Here is a 24,507-nt window from a genome sequence, read left to right as displayed (position 1 = left end):
CACATGGTCCATGGTATAACTGAAGCAGTTTTTTAATATCTCCATCAAAAATACCTGATTTTTCTTTGGTTTTGACTACTGTAATACTTTATCTTCTAGTCTGAATTTTGTTTCTTTGCATCTTCTGTCATGCCTTCTCTTTCTTTCTAATTCCCTTCTAGTCATTCACTCTTATGCTAACATTTCTCTTTCTCAATTCATCAGGTTTTGTTTTGGTGGAAAATATATTTTTGCAACAATCAGATTCTCTGGCCTTTCACCCTTCACCCGTAGCACAACTCTGTACTGTATTCAATAAATCCTCAAATGCTGATACATATCCTACCCTTGCACTGTGCTTTTTGCTGTAGCATGTTCTGCAGAACTTGCCAAGTGCTCACATGTACCCTCAGCAGGATTGTTAGCTGGGTGGTACACTGATATCCATATATGATTTATCCCTGATCTTTCAATAAACGGGTCCCATATATGTGAAACAAACTACTCAGTTACCAGGAAAAATATGTTCTGGCCTCATAAAATTTACTAAATAATCTCTGTCTCATTTATTAATAATGCTCTAAACTGGGCTTTTCTCAAAAGCTATAATTTGACAAATTTTGAGAAAACATCAACTACCTCAGTTAACTTGTATGTAAGTTCTCTAATGATACTGTAATCATCAGTGGAGACTTTAACCATCCAACAATTAATTTGAAAATGACAATTTTGTTAGTGGTGGACACAATAAAACATCCTGCGAAACTTTACTAAATTCCTCCTCTGAAAACTATCTAGAACAGATAATTAGGAATCTCAGTCATGATGCAAACATATTGGATCTAATGGCAAAAATATATCTGATCTCTTAGAGGATGTCCACTTCAAAACTGCAGAGGTTATTGCATAATAGGTGTAAAACAAAGCATAGAGAGATGCTGAATTAAACATGTTTGTCTGTCAAGGTAGCAATGTGTGATGCATGGCTACCATAGGAGGATATTGTCAGATGATGTTTCACGAAACTCAGAGAAACTCTGATCATATGTAATGGCTGCTAGTGACATCAAAGTTCGTGTCCAGTATGTAGTAAGTGAGAGACAAACTGAAACTGAGGTTAGCAAAGCAAAAGCTGAGATGCTTAACTCCATTTTCAAATGTTCCTTTACAAAGGAAATCCCAGGAGAATTGCCCCAATTTAATCCTCAAACCACTGAAAAGATGAATAAAATAAGTATTAGTGTCAATTGTACTGATAAACAACTGAAATCGTTAAAGCGGAACGAAGCTGTAGGGCCCAATGGAATCCCCGTCAGATTCTATACTGAATTTGTGGCTGGGTTACCCCCTTCTAACTATAATCTACTGTAGATCTCTCAAACAAAAAATCATGTCCAGTTCTTGAGAAAGGCACAGACCACACCCATCTACAAGAATGGTAGTAGAAGAGATCTACAAGGAATTGTGCCCCAGGGGTTTGTCTCGGGACCCTTGTTGTTCATGTTGTGTGTTAATGACCTTGCAGACAATAGTAAAAGCATGCTTTTTGGATATGATGCACTTATCTATAATGAAGTACTGTGTGAAAGAAGCTTCATGAATATTCAGCCAGATATTGATAACATTTCAAAACAATGCAGAGATTAGCAGATTGCTTTAAATATTCAGAAATGTAAAATTTTGCATTTCACAAAACAAAAAATGTAGTATCCTTGTAGTAGGGGTATGAAATGGACTGGGAGTGCAATCAGTCTATAAAGGAGATTGCTTACAAATCATTCATGTCACTGGTTCTAGAATATTGGTCAAGTGTGTGGGTCCCATACCAGGTGGGACTAAAAGAGGATATTGAATGTATACAGAGAAGGGCAGCATGAATGATCACAGGTTTGTTTAATCTATGGGAGAGTGTCACAGAGGTACTGAAGGAAATGAACTGGGAGACCCTGGAAGACAGATGTAAACTATCCCAAGAAAGTCTGTTAACAAAGTTTCAGGAACCAGCTTTAAATTATTACTTTAGCCATATACTACAACTCCCTATATACAGTTCACATACGGATCATGAAGATAAGATCAGAATAATTACTGCTTGTACCAAGGCATTCAAACAATCATTCTTCCCACACTCCATACATGAGTGGAACAGGAAAAAACCCCTAATAACTGGTACAGTGGGATATAACCTCTGCCCTTCACCTCAGGGTGGTTTGCAGTGTATAGAGGTAGATGTGCTACTAAAATGTATTTAAGTTCCCCAAGACCTGCTAGTAATGATCCATAAGAGATTGATCACTGTTAGATCACCTGATTTGCTTGGTATATGTTTTGCATTTCTCCTTGTACTGCTACCATGCTACATTTTACCTTGTGACACTTATCACATGATGCCAGCTGTTTTCCAACTCTCCTTGTGTGCGGGTGCATGGATGCACACACATATTTGTGTGTGTGTGTGTGTGTTCCACATCTCCTCCTAAACCACTGAAGTGATTTTAACCAAACTCGGTAAACATATATATTACTGTCAGATGACATTTGCTGTGAGGATAAGAACCACATACCTATCAAAAGGGTCGTGGTGGGAATGAAAAAGATGTGTAGCCTGTGACAAGTAGCTTCTCACACTTCATTCATGCAGTATTAGGGAATGACAGCACTTAGCTACATGCAATAAGCTTTATTTCAAATTTTACTGTTTTGTTTTGTTCACTGACAACTCCTACAGAATGATGAAAGGAAAATTATTTATTGCTTAACTTTCTTTTTGTTGTTCATGTAGTAAAATTACTGCATGAATCATGACATTATAGCTTATTACTTCTTTGCTAGCAACTGTATTCATGACTCATTTTACAGATTGTATTCATGTAACCACTGACTATAAGTGCAAATTTATATCATTGTACAATACACAGTTCAGGATATATGATGTCAGAAACAATGAGGTGCATGAAAAGCTGCTGCATCATGCATGACGTTTAAATTTATTCTCTCTTTGTTACTAACTCCATCTGCAACACATTTTGCAGACAGTATCCACATATGCCTCTGAATTTACCTAAGAAATCATATCACTGTATCACTCATAATTCAGGAGATACGATGTAATAAACATTGACCACAAGACCATACACTGTGTGGTGCAGATCTGGATGCACAGCTATAAATAAATAACTGGGCAGCACCAGGTTTCTCCACTAGTTGTTAAATATAATATTTTCCTGCATACCTCCAAACATTTTTGTGCACTATAATGTCCATGACTCTGGTGAATGTAATTAATTATGTTTATAAGTGATCATCCAGGTAGCACAGCTTCCACCCCTTCTCTCCCATGATTTTCATCTAAATAACATTCCTCTATAAGACATTTTATTTTTAAAATCCCTTACAGCCAATAATAAATTCAGTCTCTGATCACCATTCTGCAGCTGCCACATGTCTTTACATATAGACTTTATTTACTTTTCTTCCTCTATCCCCTTCATGCACAGCATTTGAACCTCTCTCTCTTCCCTTTACTTTCCATAGTTATTCGCCTTTGGTGGCAGCTGTGTCAGGCACCAGCTACATTATTCTCTACACCTCTAATGAATCTCATACTACAATTAAATTGTTGGAAGAACAGGGCCCATCTCATAAGCCTGTTATTCACCAGTTTGCATTGTTGCAGATAGCTCAAGGCTTTGTAATTAGTAAATATCAATTCCTTTCTTCCCTCTGAACATACTCTAAATTTCTGAGCCCCAAATGTTACTGCTAATAATTCTTTCTCGGAGGTCCCATTCATTAACTCATGCTCAGTCAGCATTCTTCTTGCAAATACAGTTGTTCTGTGTTCTATCTCCCCATTTACCATCTTTTCTTGGAATAAAACTGATCCTACTCCATAATCTGACAGATGAGTTGCAATGCAAAATGGTAAAGTCATATCTGGATAGAAAAGTATATTTCTGTTACAAAAGCTATTTTTTGTAGCCTCAAATTCCTCATCGCATTCAATTGTCCATCTCCAAGTCACATTCTTCTTCAATAATTTACATAAATGAGTTGAATTTAAACTGTAATCATTCATATATCTTCTGTAAACAGAGCACATTCCAATGAAACATGCTAATTATTCCCTATTCCTAGGTGTCTTACATTCTTCACTGCCTCTGGTCTTTTCTTTATTCAGGTAAATCCCTTCAGGATTCAGCTGATGTCCTACGAAAGTTAACTCTGCCTGGAAAAATTGATGCTTATTGAACTTAAGAGTCATACCCCCTTTATGAATAGCTTTGAACACATCTTCTAGCAGCTTACAATACTTGTCCCATGTGCTACGGTAATGAAGATATCATGACATACACCGTCAACCTCTTCATCAATTCACTACCAAGGACATGACTTAAATATCTGACAAACACAGCTTCTCATATTGATATTCCAAATAGTACCACTATAAACATGTAGGTTCTCCCTTCAAACAAAAAGGCTGTACATTTTCTAATTTTTTTAGCCAATAGAATTTGTCAAAATCCTAAGGTACAGTCTGCATTAGACATGAGTATTACATAATTGAAACTCTGCTGTAGCTTGGTCATGTTTTTAGGCTGATCATTCTCCTTAACTATTACTTAATTTAGTCTTCTTGCGTCTAATACAATTCTTACACATCTGTTTTTCATTTTAACAATTAATATGGGATTACAGTATTCTGCCCACTTCTATTGCATTCCAGTCAAACATCTTCTTTATCTGGGCTCTTATTGCCTCTTTATCTGCCACAGCATCAGAAAATGGTTTTGTCTTTGTCACTTCATGTGGTGTCACTCTCAAAGAATACTAAAAATAAACAACCTTGCCAGGTCTATTTGGAAACACATGCCTATATCCAGGTAACAAATCAGTAAGTTCTGTCCCCTGTTTTCCATTAAATGACTAGGTGTATATTTACTCTGTCACACAATCTATTTCACTCTTCTCATCTTCTTTCTATAAGTAAGCCTTTGCCTCTACCCCTGTTAATTCTCTTTTAAAATGAATTCTTTTCTTGTACCCTCCAGCATCAAATTCTGCTATTCTATCTCTTTTTGTGATTCTTCAAACGTACTTGCACAAAGTCCACGCCCAAATTTTGTATCCACTCAATTTTCAAATTTATCATTAAGTTTTGATTCCAAATCCTCCATTGGCTCAGATTTCATAGTCTCTGTTTTGCAGTACAACTCTCCAACTATCTCAGGTTTTAAACACTCAATTTCTGAGTCTATGTTCCCTACCTTGGAATCCATCTTTTCTAATTTCTTCTGAAATATATTGCAAAAAGGCAGAAAGTTGACTTCCTGGCACCCAGCCTATTTCTTCTTGTATTCCACTATAACTTGTACCAGCCCCTACTTCTGACTCACAATTACTTTCTGCCTTTCTGCTTCATTAACCATGGGTGATTATCAAAAATACTAATAGGAACTATTCATCTGCTGCAGTTACTTATCTTAAATAACTTGCTAGAAGCTATGGGGCAAAGTACTGCAAAAGGTGTCTTCAGGAATCACTGTCTGTGGTGAGGAGATGCTACAGCAACACTATGGACATGTTGTTTAGGGTGAGACAGAGGCGCTTTTGGATCCTGTAGCCCAGATACAACACAGCCCGTACAGCAACACGGAGACAGTTGGGGTGCTGCAGCATCACTTGGTCATGGAACATGAAGGCAGCAGCACAGCAAAGAAAGATTGACACTCAGACAGCGATGTGATATATGAATGCCATGGCACAGCACATATACAGCAACAGTGGGAGGCAACACTGTGGTCAACAGTGGCCTGCTACAACTGCAGCATAGACTGGTGGCAACGTGAACACACAACAGAGCAGTTCTGAAAACTCTCATAAACATGCGGTGACTTGGACTTGGAGCATAAACTGCGTCACAGAACATAGTGACATGAAAGTGGCATACACACTGGAGCACCATCTATACTGTAGCCTCTATCAGAGTACAGTCGTGCACAACAATAATGATTAAACTGCAACTACTGCTGCTGTTACACTGAACATAACACTGAGCCCCCACACTGACTGTTTAAAAGGCTAAACAGTTACTGGGACATCCAGTCCCAAAATATATTATAAAATAGATTGAGAATAATAATCCAATTCCAAACAAGCCCTAACTGCTACATTGTCTGCAGGTGAGTGCATGACCTGTTAGATGACTCATCTGAACAGGAGTTTGGTTGTACACAATTGCTTTGAGCTTTATACTAATTCAATAAATAATGTCAGCCTATGAACAGTCAAAGAATAAGAAACTTCCTGGCAGATTAAAACTGTGTGCTGGACCGAGACTCGAACTCGGGACCTTTGCCTTTCGCGGGCAAGTGCTCTACCAATTGTGCTTCCCAAGCACGACTCATGCCCCGTCTTCACAGCTTTACTTCTGCCAGTACCTCGTCTCCTACCTTCCAAACTTTACAGAAGCTCTCCTGCAAACCCTGCAGAACTAGCACTCCTGAAAGAAAGGATATTGCAGAGACTTGGCTTAGCCACAGCCCTGGGGATGTTTCCAGAATGAGATTTTCACTCTGTAGCAGAGTGTGCACTGATATGAAACTTCCTGGCAGATTAAAGCTGTGTGCCAGACTGAGACTTGAACTCAGGACCTTTGCCTTTCGTGGGCAAGTCCTCTACCAACTAAGCTACCCAGGCACGACTCACGCCCCATCTTCACAGCTTTACTTCTGCCAGTACCTCATCTCCTACCTTCCAAACTTTACAGAAACTCTCCTGAGAACCTTGCAGAACTAGCACTCCTGAAAGAAAGGATATTGTGGAGACATGGCTTAGCCACAGCCTGGGGGATGTTTCCAGAATGAGCTTTTCACTCTGCAGCGGAGTGTGCGCTGAAATGAAACTTCCTATTTTCATGTGGCATTTTCTCCCCTTTCCTCCAATTACCAAGCTTTTCATTTTCTTCTTGTTAATCTTCATTCCATATTCTTCTAATTTTGTGTTTAAATCATCTAACATTTGTTCCATCTCTGTTGCACTCTCTGCCATCACAACCATGTCATCTGCAAATCTTATACACTCCACTCTCCGACCCCCTCCAGTCAACTCCATGTTTCCTTAGTTTGTCCCATCTGACACAGTCAAAAGCCTTCTCAAGACCAGTGAACACAACATACACCTTCCTTTCCTTCTCCATGTACCTTTCCCCTATCACTCTCAGTAGCCCAATGGCATCTCTAGTTCCCATTCCTCACCTGAAACCAAATTGTTCATCTCCTGCTATGCAATTCAGCTTTCCATATAGCCTACTGTTGAGCGTCCTCAGCAAGACTTCGGCTGCATGCGATATCAGGCTCACTGTTCTATGTTCCTCACACTGTTTGCTCTTCTTTTTTTCTATAGGTATTAAGATACTTTCTGTAAAGTCCTTTGGCCAATTACCTGTTATGTATATTTGATTACACAATTCAGTCCACTCCCTTTTCCCTTCTTTCTCCAATGACTTTAACAGTTCCGCAGTCAGATGCAAATTCAGTTTTATTTCAATCAAACCATGTTCCCTCAGTTGGTGGCCATACTGAGGCTAATGTTCACAATTAATAAATGATTTTTTTGTAAAGTAGTGCAAGCAAAGAGTTCCTACACATACAGTGTTTCACTTTCGCAAGGATATGCTAACGTTGATTAATTTCCCACAGTTATTGGGTTCACACAGTATAATATAGTAAACAATTTATTATAAACAACATCTCTAAAATTTCCTGGCAGATTAAAACTGTGTGCTCGACCAAGACTCGAACTCGGGACCTTTGCCTTTCGCGGGCAAGTGCTCTACCAACTGAGCTACCGAAGCACGACTCACACCCGGTACTCACAGCTTTACTTCTGCCAGTACCTCGTCTCCTACCTTCCAAACTTTACAGAAGCTCTCCTGCAAACCTTGCAGAACTAGCACTCCTGAAAGAAAGGATATTGCGGAGACATGGCTTAGCCACAGCCTGGGGGATGTTTCCAGAATGAGATTTTCACTCTGCAGCGGAGTGTGTGCTGATATGAAACTTCCTGGCAGATTAGAACTGTGTGCCTGACCGAGACTCGAACTCGGGACCTTTGCCTTTCGCGGGCAAGTGCCGTACCAACTGAGCTACCGAAGCATGACTCATGCCCGGTTCTCACAGCTTTACTTCTGCCAGTACCTCGTCTCCTACCTTCCAAACTTTACAGAAGCTCTCCTGCGAACCTTGCAGAACTAGCACTCCTGAAAGAAAGGATATTGCGGAGACATGGCTCAGCCACAGCCTGGGGGATGTTTCCAGAATGAGATTTTACTCTGCAGCGGAATGTGCGCTGATATGAAACTTCCTGGCAGATTAAAACTGTGTGCCCGACTGAGACTCGAACTCGGGACCTTTGCCTTTCGTAGGCAAGTGCTCTACCAAGTGCACTTGCCCGCGAAAGGCAAAGGTCCCGAGTTCGAGTCTCGGTCGGGCACACAGTTTTAATCTGCCAGGAAGTTTCATATCAGCACACACTCCGCTGCAGAGTGAAAATCTCATTCTGGAAACATATCTAAACTTTAATAACATAATTAATATGGTGGGTGAAGAGTTTACAGGACTTTTTATTTGCTTTCTGTGTTTTTTGCATTCCTTAGTGAATATATAATTTAGGTGCAGACACATTCAGAATCCCACTGTGTCCGAATGCAGTCTGCTAATACTTATCCATGCAGTACATTTAATGATGTGGGATTTCCTGGAAGCCTTAGCCTTCACACTTCATGATAATGTATGCATATGGACCCACAGCGTGTAGCATCATGATGGGCTGGAGGGCCCAGTGGAAACAGTGTTGACAGAAAAGAATGACTTTATCTCTAATACATGATGCATCGCAGCTGAGGTAGGGAAACATGCCTCCCTCAGTTGTCCCTGTCTGTCACTGATGTATGCGCAGCGCCCTCCACCATGTATGCTGAGCTGGTGCCCTGCTATATTGGCGGTAGGTCCCCTTGACTCCTCCAGCATCACCATGGCAGTGCATGGAAATGGCTGTTCACGGGATTCAACTTGCTGCACTCTGGCAGCAGTTGGATGGTGGTTGGCAATGAGGTACCAAGTTCCACTAAGAACTCAGCATTGGCAGCAGCAAGCTGGGACAACAGGTCAGCAGTGCTGTGGCATCAAATCCTGTGAAGAACTTAGTGCTGATGGTGGCCGGTGCAATCCAGCTTCAAACCCATGGCTGCTGCTGGCAGTGCCCAGTTGTCTCACTGTCTACGGTAGCTGTGACATTTTGGTGGTACTGCTAGACTCTGGCAGAAAGAATTGCCCACTTCCTTAAAATTCAGACATATTTATATGCCTCTGACATGCATTTGTTTCACTAAAACCCAGCACCTAACCATATCACTCAGAACAAGAAAATTTCTCTGGAGTCATTAATGCCATGTGATGCAGTTTTCCACTGAGCATGGCTATCCTCATCTCTGAGTTGCTTATTTGTATGTTATTCTGACCCACTTGTCACCATACTGTGGCTACCTGCCTGCAGCTGCTAATGCAGTACTTCACAGAAGCCTCCTTACAACTTTGTATAACTTTTGCTAAAGATTTATTACTTTTACACAGAGGCTGTTTAGTAACATTACAATTCTGCTAGCTTACACCAAGAGCACAGTTGAACTGGAGAGAGTGGTTGTATGGACTGTACAGTGTTGGTAGTTCACAAGCTATGTTCAAAATATTGAGCACAGTAACAGGAGAACAGCCCACATAATTCAGCTTGAAGGAAGTGAGCCTGTGTGAAAGGGTCCGAGTGCAGGTAATCAGCTCAGGTTATTATAGCACAGCACTTGACACAGCCTGTGGCAATCACATTAGTAGGAGTAGATAGGTTAATTGTTGTGCGGCAAGCTCTTTAATGATGCAGTATTTTTGTGTCATTTGCTTTGAACAGGTGTTTTTTGTGATGTAGCAATCAATATGTTTATTTTATCACTATTCCCCAGCGTTTTTTAAAAGACAGTGATTTGCAAACAGAACAGGTTGACACATGGAAATGCTATGCAGTTTCATTGTGTTTCATTCCATGAAGTTATATGATTATAATTTCTTCAAGTTATAATTGGAACTGACAGACTTTTATGTATCCTAGAGAGCTTTTTCCTGGTGGCTGAGCTTCCCCAGATTAATTGAGGCTTTAATTACAAATTGAAGTTTGCATTGTATGCTATAATCAGCATCAATTTGCTTGTATCGATACTTGACACACATACAGCATAGAAAGCTTTTGAAAACTTTGTTTCAGGAACTTTCACACTCCAGATACATCTGAAGAAGTTCCTTTGTACATATATTCATAATGCCTAAGCTTCAGTAAGTCACTTCAATAATTTGTTGACAAAACTCAGTGTTGTAATGTTGTGTTACAGAAGCAGGGAAAATTGTAAATTTGTGTCATACATGACTCTTTATCAATTATTATTTTATTGAAACTATCTGGTAATCAAATACATTGATGTCCACTGCTGATTACATGGTCGTTCTATCTCCAGCCATAAACAAAATTCTGGTATTATCAGCAGTTATTTTTTCATCAGTGCAGTAATGTACATCATAAATAGAAAGAAGGAGTGGTGGACATCTTAGAACAGACCACTGTGTCATACCACCCTTAATCAACAATTTATTCAATAGCTGTGTTGTTCTAAAGAACAGACCACTGTGTCATACCACCCTTAATCAACAATTTATTCAATAGCTGTGTTGTTCTAAAGACACTGTCTTTGATCTGATTATGGGTTATTACTGTTATTACTGTATCCTGCCAGTCTTCTAGGTAATACATTTTCTGTGGGTTTGGGATACCTCTCTGCACTTTTTTGACTAATTCAGGAATGATAATGTTATGGTCAATAATGTTTAAAGCTTTTGACAGATCAATAAAAATACCAGAAGCATATTCTTTTGTTAGTTTTTAATAAGTTTCTCTTGAAGAGGCATACCGATATAAAATTGGATTTGCTAGAGTCACACACATTTTTTCATTCAGTGACACAACTTGTTCTCTAAGCCCTATCATGGTGGAGAGCCTCCAGGAATGTGGAACAAACCATGTTACATACCGAATAGCCTTATAGTCTACAACAAAAAGACCTTTAAACAATTTCTGGTATTGGAAGGCATGGAAGTTGAATGTGCACCAGAGGGTATAGACCTGGATACCCACTAGCGGTCTCTGTGCTCTGGCACATGCCTGCGCCGCGTGCCTCGTTGTGTGAGTGCACCACTCTCTATACCACATGAAGTCCACGGCCAGTCATGTTTCCCACATACATGTATTTAGGCAGCCGCGCGGCACTACCCCAGCAGTCTGGTACTTGTCATAGTTCATGTGTGCATCTTGGCTGTACTGCATTCGGTTCCATGTGTTGAGATACATACTGTCATTGTTTAGAGTGTTCCTGCATTGTTGTTGTCGTCTCACTGTGTTTATCAGCTCAGTTCTTGCTTGCTTGCCTTGTGTTGTGTCCTGGTCAGTCGTAGTGTCTGTTGTCCCCTACTTGTTCGTCTGTCCTGTCTGTTAGTTGTTTAGCGATATCTACAGTGCCTTCCCCACCTGGCAGCTTTGTGTCTCCATTCTCTGGCGTGCATCACTCACTAGCTGCTCATGGCTATAACACAATGTACAGAAAAAGACACTAAGTTTGGCCATTGGCAGATAATTAATTGCATTTTCTTTCTTTATCTGTTTTTAAGATTTTTGTGAAATGAACCTTTTTGTTGAATGACAGTCAGAAGCTTTTTTTTAAGATATTTGTTTTTTAATAACCTTGAAGATGAAATTACTAGGCACAAATAAATACCAGCACTAATTTCTTGTATAATGATTATCACTTTTATTGAGGAATGAAAAGCAATATACATACAGTACATGCAAACAATAAATCAGACAATGAATAACCAACACTTTTAGGGAATGTCTATCAACTTGATCTTTTACTCCCAACAGTCTCTCCCCCCCCCCCCCCCCCCCTTTCCCTCATAATGTGTGGGACACCCAGGATATAGTAGTACTTGACCCTATATTGTCACCAGCTCTTGTGCAGACTGTTGGTTGTGGCACTGATCCGGTCGTAGATGTGGACAAAAGTGTGGCTGACAGTGAGCAGCTCTGCATTGACCCAGTTGTTGAGATCTGCATGGGTGTGTCAGGGTGTTGCATAGCTGTGTTTGTCAGGATGTTGCATAGCATCAGTGCATATCATGACATGGGAGCAGTCCACTAATGCTTTGTGTATGGAAGTCAGATGTTCACCATGACAAAATAGGTGGCCATTGGATCTTTGTGACATGTTCCCAAATTTGCTGTACAAGTAGTGGTAGTCCTGTGTGGTCTGGCAATGGTATAGGTGTGGCATAGTCAACCAAAATCCAGAATGGCTTCTCATAAACCATTTCAGCCAACAATGGAGCAATGTGAGATTTATAAGCTGTCCATACTCCTAAAAGGAACAGAGAAAGTGCTGCCGTCCTTTAAAGTTCAGTGCCACAGTTCAACTACTCCGAGGTCAGCAGGACTTGTAATGTGGTGGCATTGTAAACTGCGCAGTTTACACAATTCATTGCATTGTAATTGTCTTGGCAGATATGTCTATAGCTAGTATATATTCTGCCCATCTTGTGCTTTTGCCATCTTGGAGACACAAAGAAAGACATGATACCTGCATGAAAGTGTCATCCCATCTTGAATCACAGGTACAGAGGAGGCATACAAGCCCGCAATTTCTTTTTTTTTTTTTTTTTTTTTTTTTTTTTTTTTTTTTTTTTTTTTTTTTTGACTGCCACACAAAATGGTTGGTCAATAATTTAGTTGTGGCATCTGTTCCTGGCTGTATCAGGTTGTGGACACTGGTGAATGCCACTTTTCATGTATGGCTTTGGGCTCCATTGTGAGAAATAACACCATATTTTAGAATTTCCACCTGGCACCAAGATTTGCTTCAATCTCAGTCCTGTGGAAGGACTGTAGAAGGTTTAGTAAAAGCTGCAGTTGTTGATCTGACACTTGGACCAAATGACATCATTGTAGTTCTAAACATTAACTGCAAATGGGAGAAAAGTAGTCAGTTACTATGTTTTCTGCATCTTTCAAAATTGTTCAGATGGCTCTAAGTACTATGGGACTGAGGTCATCAGTCCCCTAGACTTAGAACTACTTAAACCTAACTAATCTAAGGACATCACACACACCCATGCCTGAGGCAGGATTTGAACCTGTGACCATAGCAGCAGCAGCCGTTCCAGACTGAAGCGCCTAGAACCACTCGACCACAGCGACCGGCCCTGCATCTTTAATGTGACACATGTCCATGGTAAACTGATTAATAAATTCAATGCGCCTGACTGTCAAGGGGAACACTCATCACTAATGTGAAATATTGACACAACTGGCTTGTGGTCTGTACAGATTATCATTGATGAGGGTGATTTGAGGGTGAAAGTGCCTCACTTCCTCATATAGTGCAAGCAGCTCCCTGTCATAAGCATTCCATTTCCTTTGCCATAGCCATAATTTTTTTGAAAAAGAAAACTTAAATAGCTGTCAATGATTGTTGTCTTTTTCCTGCAGAGTGACACCAATTGCACTATCACTGGCATGTACCACGATGACCAATACATGGTACACGGTGGGTGAGCAGCACTGCTTCTGTGAGGCTCACCTGTAGATAACAGAAAGTTTCTGGAGTGCACTTGAGGATTTGTTTGCCCTTGTTGTTGTGATTCAAAAGTGCATGTGTTGGCGGTGCTTGAATGGAAGCTGTTGCCAGAAGGTTATGACAATAAAAATTCACCATTCCCAGAAAATGTGTCCATTATTTGTAATCTTTTGGCTTTGGAAGGTCATGTAAAACAGCTAACTTCTCCTATAGCAGGTAGATACCATGAGCTGAGACCTTATGGGTGAGGAAGGTTACTTCACTCCTGCCTGTGACACATTTATCTTTGTTTGACTTAAAGCCATGGCTATAAGAGGTGTGATCAAAACGTAATGGGATTTTTTTTAATTTCACAGGCTTTATACATCTGATTTTCAAAAATTTTTCATCTTGTTAGACAAGTTTCAGATGTACACCTGCACATTCAGCTGTTTTGAAAACTTTCTAAAAGATGCATCAAAGAAATAGCATTACATTGTGCTTGAACATGGAATAAAGTGCAGCACCACATTTGAAATGTTGACTGGGGCTTTTGGAATATCTGCTATGAGTAAGACAAGGGTTTACAAGTGGTATAAACATTTCAACGAGGGTCAAGAAGACGTTAAAGACGAGTACCACCCTGGATGCCCTAGCACATCAATGTCTGACAACAATGTGGATGAAATAAAGAAAATAGTACTGGAAAATCACCGAATCACCATTAGAGAGGTTGCTGATGATGTTGGCATATCCTTTGGCTCATGCTAAGTAATTTTTTCAGATGCTTTGGGCATGAAACTTGTAGCAGGGAAGTTTGTTCCGAGATTGTTGAATTTTGACCAAAAACAAAGTTGCATATACATCACTCAGGACTTGTTGAATGAAGTTGACAGTGATCCAGAACTTCTAAACAAGGTTATAACAGATGACAAAACCGGTTTGTAGGGGTATAATGTTTAAACCAGTGCCCAGTCTTCCCAAAGCAAACTGCCTGAACAACCAAAACAAAAAATGTATCCAACAAGTTCAGTCATATGTGAAGTTTATTCTCACTGTTTTCCTCGATAGTGCATCATGAGTTCCTGCCTTATGGTTGTTCAGTCAATATGGAATACTACCTGGAAGTGATGCATTGTTTGTGTCAAGCAATTTACAGAAAATGACCAGAATTGTGGCAAAATCACTCGTGGAAATTTCATCATGATAATGCTTCTGCTCATGCCTCAATGCTTGTTCATGACTTTTTGGCAAAAAACAGAAATATTATGTTGTCTCAGCCACCCTATTCTGCAGCCATGGCCCATTGCAACACTTTTCTATTTCTGAGGCTGAAGAGAACTATAATGGACACTGTTTTGCCACCATTGATGATATAAAAACATAATCAGCTGCAAGAGCTGAACACCCTAAAATAAAGTGACTTTAAGAAGTGCCTCCAATATTGGAAAAAGTGGTGGCACAGATGCATTATATCTGAGGGGTATTATTATGAAGAGAACAAAGTTGATGTTGATAGTAAATAAAGATTCTTTAAAAAAAATAAAAGTTGCTCTTACTTTTTGATCACACTTCTTATGCTCCATGTCATTCTTCACGAATGTGCCTGTCATGTAACTGAGTGCTAGAAAAGAATACCAGGATATTATCTATATATATTACAGTAAATGTCAGTACCCATACAACTTTGTCAATGAAACTTTGTGAAGTTTGAGCAGTGATATGTAGTCCAAACAGTATGAAGAAGAATTCAAAAAGACAGAAAGGTGTATTCATTGCTTGCTTTGATACATGACTAGGTGCTACCAGAATTTGATGATAAACCTTTCAGCAATCCAAAACAGTGAAAATATCTGCATCTGCCAAAAACACTTGTGAAATCTTGACTATTAGGTGTGAGATAACTATGTGGAACAGTTCTAGGATTCAATCCATTGCATCACTGCAGGAGCACATGAGCCATCATTCTTATGGACCAGGTGCAGGGGATATGCCCACAGACTGTCAGAATGGTGTATAAATCTCAACTGAAGAATTTCATCAAAGATTGCTTCAGTCTCTGTTAGGCACTCTGGTATAATCTGTTAGGTGCTCTGGTCCAATCCCACAGTTGTGTTGTGAATCAGGTGGGCTTCATTTCATGTGTATTTACTTTATGGTACTGTGCTTACTACCAAAGTGTTGTGTCAATCTCTGTGGCTCCAATGAAAACTAGACAGAATGCACAACGTTAGTGTCCTGAGAGAACTGTGAACTTATTTTGTTGACTCTTCTCGGCTTGCTAACAGCAGAAGAACTCTGGGTTCCAATTACTTTGTGACAGTCAGTCCCATTTGTTAGACATATGTCTGTCAAGTCCATGGTAAGTGTGACATGTGGAAAGTTGACCCACTGCTGCATTACTGCTCTTAAGGAAGAAACGTCAACACTGCTGCTGTCATTGTGAGAGAGGATCAACAAATTACCTTAAGGTCACTTTCTGAAATAGTGAACATTTCATTGGGTGCGACCCACATGCTGGTGACAGAAAAATTACACATGACACATGTCTGTACACGATGGGTTCCAAGACTGTTGATTCCCCAACAAAAGGACATTCGCATGCAGGTCTGCATGTTGATGTTAGAGGAAGTGTGGAAATCTCCTTCATCACCAACCACCAAAAAAGCAAGAGTGGTTGCTTCCACTGGGAAGTTATGGTCATCTCATTCTTTGATATTAATGGAATGATTTATCAGCATGTTGTGCCTGCACTCACATCAGTAACTGGAGAATACTACAGGGATTTCCTGAAAACATTGTAAGTCCACATCAGGTGCAAAAGACCACATTTCCGTGAAGTAGGCTGGGTGCTGCTCCACGATAATGTGTGGCCTCATATTGCCAATGTTGTTGTTGAATATCTCACAAAAATCAACGTGAAGTGCATCCCTCACCCTCCCTATAGTCTGGATTTAGCAATATGTGACTTTTTTCTATTCCTTAACATGAAGGAACACCTTTGTGCGAGGCATTATCAATCATCAGAATCAGTGGTGAAGACCGTGGAGGTGATTTTGAAGGACTTCTTGAAAAATGGTTTTCAGCATGTATTTGAAGACTGGTAGAAATGCTGGGACAAGTGCGTTACATTTATGAGAGACTACTTTGAGAAGGACCATCAAAATTATGAGGATGAGTAAAGTTAAGCTGTCAAAAAAAATTAAGATCATTGTTCATTGAACAGCCCTCATACACAGGAGGTAGCACTGGATGAGTCATCTGAGAAAGTGCTGTACTGTTATAGACAGCATATTTGCCACTGTGTTTCTGTCTGTTATTAAAATTAATTTACAATAAACTTTTCATGCTCAATGTGGTAATCCACCATGCACAATTCGCCATGTCACTAAAAACAGTAATTTTCTTGACAATGCTGCCTTGTAGCAGAATATTAGAATCTTATACTGAGGTGGTAGGAATACCTTATAGACACACTGCTGATCCAAAGCATTATGATGACTCCACATCATGACACTGAAGCTCGCCTGGTGACACTGTATGCTCGTGACATAGTGAGGAAAGTATATAATCAGGTCAAAGACAAATGGAAAATCATTATATTCATGTTACAGGTGCAAATGGGTAAAATAACTAACATAAGCAGTTTTTATGAAATGTAGATTGTTATGGCCTGATGCGTAGGAACAAGCATCTTGGAAATGGTCAAGTGTTCACTTTCTACTACCATTCACAATAAAATGCCAGGCCTTTATACCACTGCTGAAAAGCAGTGATGCATACATAATACTAGAGCAAGAAATTTGATTAAAACTTTAATTTTATAGCAGTGACATTTTTAGGGAAAATTTAAGTGTATATTCAAAGGATAGGTTAATGGGAAATAGAGGTGGTGTATTTGTTACAATACACAAGAAGTGCAAATCCACCGAAGTAGATATTGAAACTGCAAAAGGAATTTTTTGGGCAAGACTCGGTGCCAGGAGTGAGCATAAAACTGTAGTTAGCTCCCTCTGTCAAACACCAGACTTGACACCTGATGCAACAGAAAACTTTTGTAATGCCATGGTGTAAGTTTTAGCTGAAAAGTAATATGAATCAGTACATTACCCACTAGAAAGATTGCATTAGCAGCCACAGGCTGGAAGCCATCCATGTGATGAGATGTAGGACAGCATAAACAGAGATATAAGTGAGATGTGTAGCAAAGGCAGCCACTCACATCAGAAAACAGTATAGCCCAGCAATAGCCACTGCAGTGACCAAGACAATTCACTACACCAGGGCTGGTCTCTATTATATACAAGATGGCTAGCCATGAGTCTTAGAGAAACAAATATGCTACAGAGCGGTATGAATAGTTCTGTATTCTGAGGCAAGGGAGATTTGTCATTGGCTCATCATAAGGTCATCTTCTCTGTATCGTTGCTGAGTTCTGCAACACTACCATGATGCAAGGGCCACTCCTAGCCCTGGGACAACACAGCATCATCGGCACCTGCTGTGGGTTGGAGCCCAGGCTGCCCCCACCACATTCAGCAGTAAGTTCCTAGTGGGACTTAGCACCCAAGAGCTACCATCCTGCCCACATCACTTGCTTTTGCCAGCAGTGAGATCCGAGGAGGACTCAGTGTAAATAAAAGTAAAATAATAAAGTGCCACAGTGACAGCTGCCATCTTACGCCTGCCCAGGAGCAGTGGGTCAAATCCCAAGCAGTGCAGTCTCCATGTGCCCCATGCTGGACATGCATGGACCAGAGTGGGCCTCCCAGAGAGGCCACTGTTGTCACCAAGAGAAACAATACCTGCCGAAGCTAATTAAGATGTTGTTTGTTGTCAACAGTGTTACGACTCGGGCCACTTATCAGGGTCGTGTCAGCAACGCTGATGTCACTGAAGCCAACAGGGGAGGATATGTCACCCCCATAGTCCGCCATCCGAGCCACAGCATGCCGTACCAGCATTTGGGGTGAGTCAGACTTATTTTTTCATGTGGTAACAGTAATGGAGTTGACGTATAGGGTTTCTGATTATGCAGAAGTTACTTTTGTAAAACCAGAGGAACTAGCAGGTTTATCTCAATTTTAATGGAATGCGAGGAATGTATAGCTAGTGCCTGGTCTTTGTACATCATGCAGTTTCCTTGGGGATTCTGCCCAGTTTGCCATATCAGTGGTGGTAATTTGTTTCACTTGTAATCATTTGGGACACACAGCCAGGTAGTGTTAAGTGTCCAGGTGGCTCATGATTGCAGACAAAGGAAATAGATGAATTCTAGTAGTGATACTATTGAATTTTTATTTTTCATGCTGTGATAATTATTATTTGAAAAATAGTAGTGAAGAGGCAAAGGAAAAATTGAAGACATAAGGTATCACCAGTGATCGATCTACAGAATTGTTAGTACATCACACGGCTCATTTGAGGGTGGATGAGGTAACTTCATGTAACAGTTTGCCAGAGAAAGGTAAAACATGGCAAAGTTTAGGAGTGGCTCCAGCTTTTGTGAACCTGGTTCCTTGCTTTTCTGGTAGAGTGTCTGAGGATGTCTTAGCATTCTTAGAAGCTCTCAGGTCATCAGCTGACATAGGGGGTTTGTCAGATAATCAATTATTGCAGCTTGCTAGGTTATGTTTTGTGGGTGAACCAAAATCATTTGTGTGTTGTTCAAAAGCATTGTTTCAGGTGAGTATGTTCAAGGAGCTTAAACAATGACCGGAGCAAAACTGACCTTTCCTATGCATTATTGAAGCTGCCAGTTGCTCAAAAAGGAGTATATTATTCAGCAACAAAAACCTTTGATCATTTGCCCAACAACATAAAGTGTCTGGCAGGTAGCAGATCAAGTTTTAAATCTAGCTTAAAATCATTCCTTTTGGGCAACTCCTTCTATTCCATGGATGAGTTTATGTTTCAAAACTGGACAAAAAAAGTTCTAAATGTAGTTGCATTTGTAGAACTATAAAGTTCAATAATATTAATATTAGCACTATTCATGTGTGTATATATATATCGTAATCTGACTTGTTCCACATCATATCGATAAAATTATTGGGAAAATGATCTATGGAACATGACAAAAAGAAAAAAGGAAGAAGAAGAAGAAGAAGAGGAAAGAAGGTACAGGAAACAGAATAGTGCACAGATTTTCTTGTGAACAGTCAGGTGTGGTGACTAGGAGGTGTAATGACAAGATTGAGGATTTCACAGATATAATTAACAAGTTGATTGTATATACACATGAATTATTGTAGAACAAAGAGGTGAATAAAGTGGTTTTGCAAGAAGCCAAGCAGCAAGCATTGGCACTGGAAATGTTGAGGAGGGTGTGCTCAGGGGCACCTAAAAATCTTGAAGCTGCAGGGAGACTAGCATTGGAGTACGAACACATTGACATATATAGGGGGTAAGGGGTCAGTGGGATGCATTTGCTTCTAATGCAAAGTTTTTTAATTGTGTTTTTACGTGGTATGTGTAGAGGCAATATTTTCAGCCCTGGAGGAATAAGGTAAATAGTATGGACGACAGTGGAGGTAGTAGCAGGGGTGATATGAGTCATGGATGAGGAGGGAGGAAAGGACCCACTAAACTTAAGAGGGAACCCCAGCCACTGACAAGAGTTCCCCATAAAATGGAATTGAGAAGAATATAAGATTTTGTTGCACACAGGACTCCATGTGTCAGTGGTCACAAGAGAGTTAGTGGGAAGGAGGCATTGCAACCCATTACATTACAAGTTGCTTGAAATAGGGGATAGTGATATATTACCATCAGGGTCAATGATAGTGAATTTTTAATTGAGGGACAGCCAAATTTAAACAGAGTGTGGGAGTGGTGTCTCATGAAAGCAAGGGCTACATTGTGGTCTGCAACAACATGCCATAATTAACTCTTAACAATGCATAACAGAACTCAATGGGAAAACATTACAGCTGAGGGAGACTGTTGTCAATGTTGATTTGCCATGAAGACCATCTATTGTACAGGGCAGTTTAGTTGAACTGCAAAGAATGACATTAAGTCTTAGCAAGACTGTGTGTATAGTGGCACAGGAAAGTTGCAATGGCTCATATGGAAGCAAACTTTCCAGTTAATGTTTTATGTACAGTGGAACCACAAGGAGGTAATAAGTCAAAGTATTGTACGCTTATAAGAGAGGGATTGAAGTAACATAGCACCCACCAACACAGATAATTCTAGCACCTAACAAGTTAGTGAAAGGAACATTGTTGGCCATGTTAGAAATTCTGGATGAAGAAGATTGCTGCACATGAAGTGTGAGCCATAAGAGGGCACAGGATGCAGACTTGACTGCATTTCATGCAATGTTGAAGTATTTAAAATGAACAGAGAGAGCACAAATGCAGGTGTTATTATGGGAATTCTGAGATCGGTTTTTTCTACAAGTTTGTTTCCTGTGACACCAATAACTCAGCACAGAATTCTGACAGCCAATGAAGCACCAGTATATTGGAGATCTTACAGAATACCTTGATCATTGCAACCAGTCTTGGAGGAATTTATAAATCAAAATTTGTCTGATGGGATAATAGAGGAAAGTGGCAGCCTCTGGGAGGGGGGAGGGAGGTTGTGGGAGAATTGTAACTGTACCCAAGGTAGAAGTATTGGTTCTATTGCAATTATCGACATGTAAATAACAAAACCATAACAAATGGTTACATGATTTTGAATATCACAGAAACAATAGATAATTTTGGACAATGCCATTACTTCTCTACGATGGGCTTGCAAAGTGGGTACCACCAAGTAGAAGTTGATCCAGAGGATAGACCAAAGACTGGATTTTCAGGACCGAGGGGACACTACCAATGTAGAAAGATGCCTTTTGGTTGAAAAGTGCACCAGAAACATTCCAATGGTTATTGGATGGGTTACTGAAAGGATGAAAACCATATGACTATCTGGTGTATCTCAGAGGGACTTGCATGAACATAGGAAGTAATTAAGGTAAGTGTTTAGGAGTAGGATAAACAGACAGGTAAATGAGATGCATAGCAAGTGGAGCCACTCACAACAATCAAAATTTGTCTGATGGGATAATAGAGGAAAGTGGCAGCCTCTGGGAGGGGGGAGAGAGGTTGTGGGAGAATTGTAACTGTACCCAAGGTAGAAGTATTGGTTCTATTGCAATTATCGACATGTAAATAACAAAACCATAACAAATGGTTACATGATTTTTAATATCACAGAAACAATAGATAATTTTGGACAATGCCATTACTTCTCTACGATGGGCTTGCAAAGTGGGTACCACCAAGTAGAAGTTGATCCAGAGGATAGACCAAAGACTGGATTTTCAGGACCAAGGGGACACTACCAATGTAGAAGGATGCCTTTTGGTTGAAAAGTGCACCAGAAACATTCCAATGGTTATTGGATGGGGTACTGAAAGGATGAAAGCCATATGACTATCTGGTGTATCTCAGAGGGACTTGCATGAACATAGGAAGTAATTAAGGTAAGTGTTTAGGAGTAGGATAAACAGACAGGTAAATGAGATGCATAGCAAGTGGAGCCACTCACAACAAACAACAGTATATTGCAGCAATAGCTGCTGCAGCAATCAAGGTGAATCCTTACGCCAGGAATGATCTCTGTTATGAATGACATGACTAGCCTAAAGGTTAAGAGAAACATTTGTGCCACAGAAAGGTATGAATAGTGTTGTATTTTGAGACAAGGGAGATTTGTCATTGACTCATTATCCAGTCATCTTCTGCATATTGCTGCCAAGTTCTGCAGCACTACTACGATGCCAGGGCCAGACCTAGCCCTGAGACAACACAGCATCATCAGCACCAACTGTGGGTTGGAGCCCAGACTGCCTCCACCGCCTTCAGCAGTTCCTGGTGGGACTTAGCACCCAAGAGCTACCACCCTACCCCCATCACCTGCTTCTGCCAGCAGTGAGTCCTGAGGAGGACTCAGTGTAAATAAAATAATAAAGTGCCACAGTGACAGCTGCCATCTGATGCCTGCCCAGGAGCAGTGGGCCAAATCCTGAGCAGAGCAGTGGACACACATGGACCAGAGTAGGCCACCCAGAGAGGCCACCATAATCACCAAGAGAAGCAGTGTAGCAGCTCACTGAAATGTTAAGCAATATCTGCCAAAGCTAATTAAGATGTCCTTTGTTGTGAACAGTGTTACTACTCGGGCTGCTTACCAGGGTCATGTCAGTGATGCTGATGTCACTGAAGTCTACAGTGGAGGATATGTCACCCCCGTAGTCCGCCATCCAAGCCACAGCATACAGTACCAGAATTTGAGGTGAGTGGGACATATTTTTTCATGTGGTGATAGTAATGGGGTTGTAGTATAAGTGTTATGTTTATGCAGAAGTTACTTTTGTAAAACAAGAGGAACTAGCAGGTTTATTTCAATTTGAATGGAATGTGAGGGATGTATAGCTAGTGCCTGGACTTTGTACATAGTGCACTTTTCTTGGGTATTCTGCCCCGTTTACCATATCAGTCAGTGGTGGTAATTTGTTTCACTTGTAATCATTTGGGACACACAGCAGACAGTGCAGAGTGTCCAGGTGGCTCATGATCGTAGATAAAGGAAGTAGGTGAATTCTACTGTGTTAGTGTTGAATGTTTATTTTTCACATTGTGATAATCATTATTGTAAAATGAATACTGAGGAGGCAAAGGAAACATTGAATACATTGAGTATCACCAGCAAACAAGCTACAGAATTGTTAGTAAATCAGGTGGCTCAGTTGGGGGCGTATGAGGTAACTTTATGTAACAGTTCGCCAGAGGAAGGTAAAAAATTACAAAGTTTAGGAATGGCTCCAGCTATTGTGAACCTGGTTTCTTGCTTTACTGGTTGAGTGTCTGAGGATGTCTTAGCATTCTTAGAAGTTCTCAGGTCATCAGCTGACATAGGAGGTTCACAGATAGTCAATTATTGCAGATTGCTATTTTATGTTTGGTGGGTGAAGCAATATCATTTATGTGTTGTACGGAAGTGTTGTGTCAGGAAAATATGTTCAAGGAGCTTAGACAATGCTGGAACAAAGGTACAGGAAACAAAATAGGCATGGATTTTTTTGTGCACAGTTGGGTGTGGTGTCTAGGAGGTGTAATGATAAGATTGAGGATTTCACTGACAGAATTAACAAATTGATTGTACATACACATGACTTATCATAGAAGAAAGAGTTGAATAAAGTGATTTTGCAAGAAGCCAAGCAGGAAGCATTAGATGCATTTTTGAGGTATTTGGCACCAGAAATGTTGAGAAGGGTACGCACTGGGGCACCTAAAAATCTTTGTGCTGCAGCAAGGAGACCAGCATTGGAGCACATAAACATTGATATATCTAGGGGGTGATGGGTCAAACGTTTATGTTTTTGCTTATAACGTAATGTATTTTTATTGTGATTGAATGTGCAGGGGTAACACTATAAGCCATGCAAGAATAAGGTGAATAGTATGGACTACAAGTGAAGCAGTGGAGGTAGCAGTAGGGGTGATATGTATCTGGGAATATGAGTCATGGATGAGGAGGGAGAAAAGGACCCATTAAACGTAATAGCGAACCACAACCACCGACAAGAGTTCCAGTAAAATCGAATTGAGGAGAATATAATATTTTGTTTTACATAGGGTTCCATGTGTCAGTGACCCCAGGAGAGTTAGTGGGCAGGAGGCATTGCAACTCATCACATTACAAGCAGCTTGCAATAGGGGATAGTGACATACAACCATTAAGTTCAGTAGTGGTGAATTTTTAATTGAGGGATAGCCTAATTTAAACATTGTGTAGAAGTGGTGTCTAATGAAATCAAGGGCTAC

At 40.3% G+C, this 24,507-nt stretch overlaps 1 protein-coding gene across 2 annotated transcripts in view; it reads left to right on the top strand.

Annotated features, from left to right (window-relative positions):
- The window catches only part of LOC124606353 (cyclic GMP-AMP synthase-like), a 353,987-nt gene that overhangs the window by 274,485 nt on the left and 54,995 nt on the right, over positions 1-24,507 (top strand). The window contains exons 11-12 of one of the 2 annotated variants that reach the window (XM_047138334.1): positions 18,525-18,650; positions 22,847-22,972. In XM_047138334.1, the coding sequence (XP_046994290.1) occupies positions 18,525-18,650; positions 22,847-22,972 (252 nt within the window). The remainder of the gene's footprint in view (positions 1-18,524; positions 18,651-22,846; positions 22,973-24,507) is intronic. The other variant, XM_047138335.1, reaches the window with a different exon arrangement.

The sequence above is a fragment of the Schistocerca americana genome, chromosome 3 (assembly GCF_021461395.2).
Source record: "Schistocerca americana isolate TAMUIC-IGC-003095 chromosome 3, iqSchAmer2.1, whole genome shotgun sequence".
Taxonomy (NCBI): Eukaryota; Metazoa; Arthropoda; class Insecta; order Orthoptera; family Acrididae; genus Schistocerca; species Schistocerca americana.
Note: the sequence above shows the minus strand (reverse complement) of the source record. Positions and strands in the feature narration are given on the sequence as shown.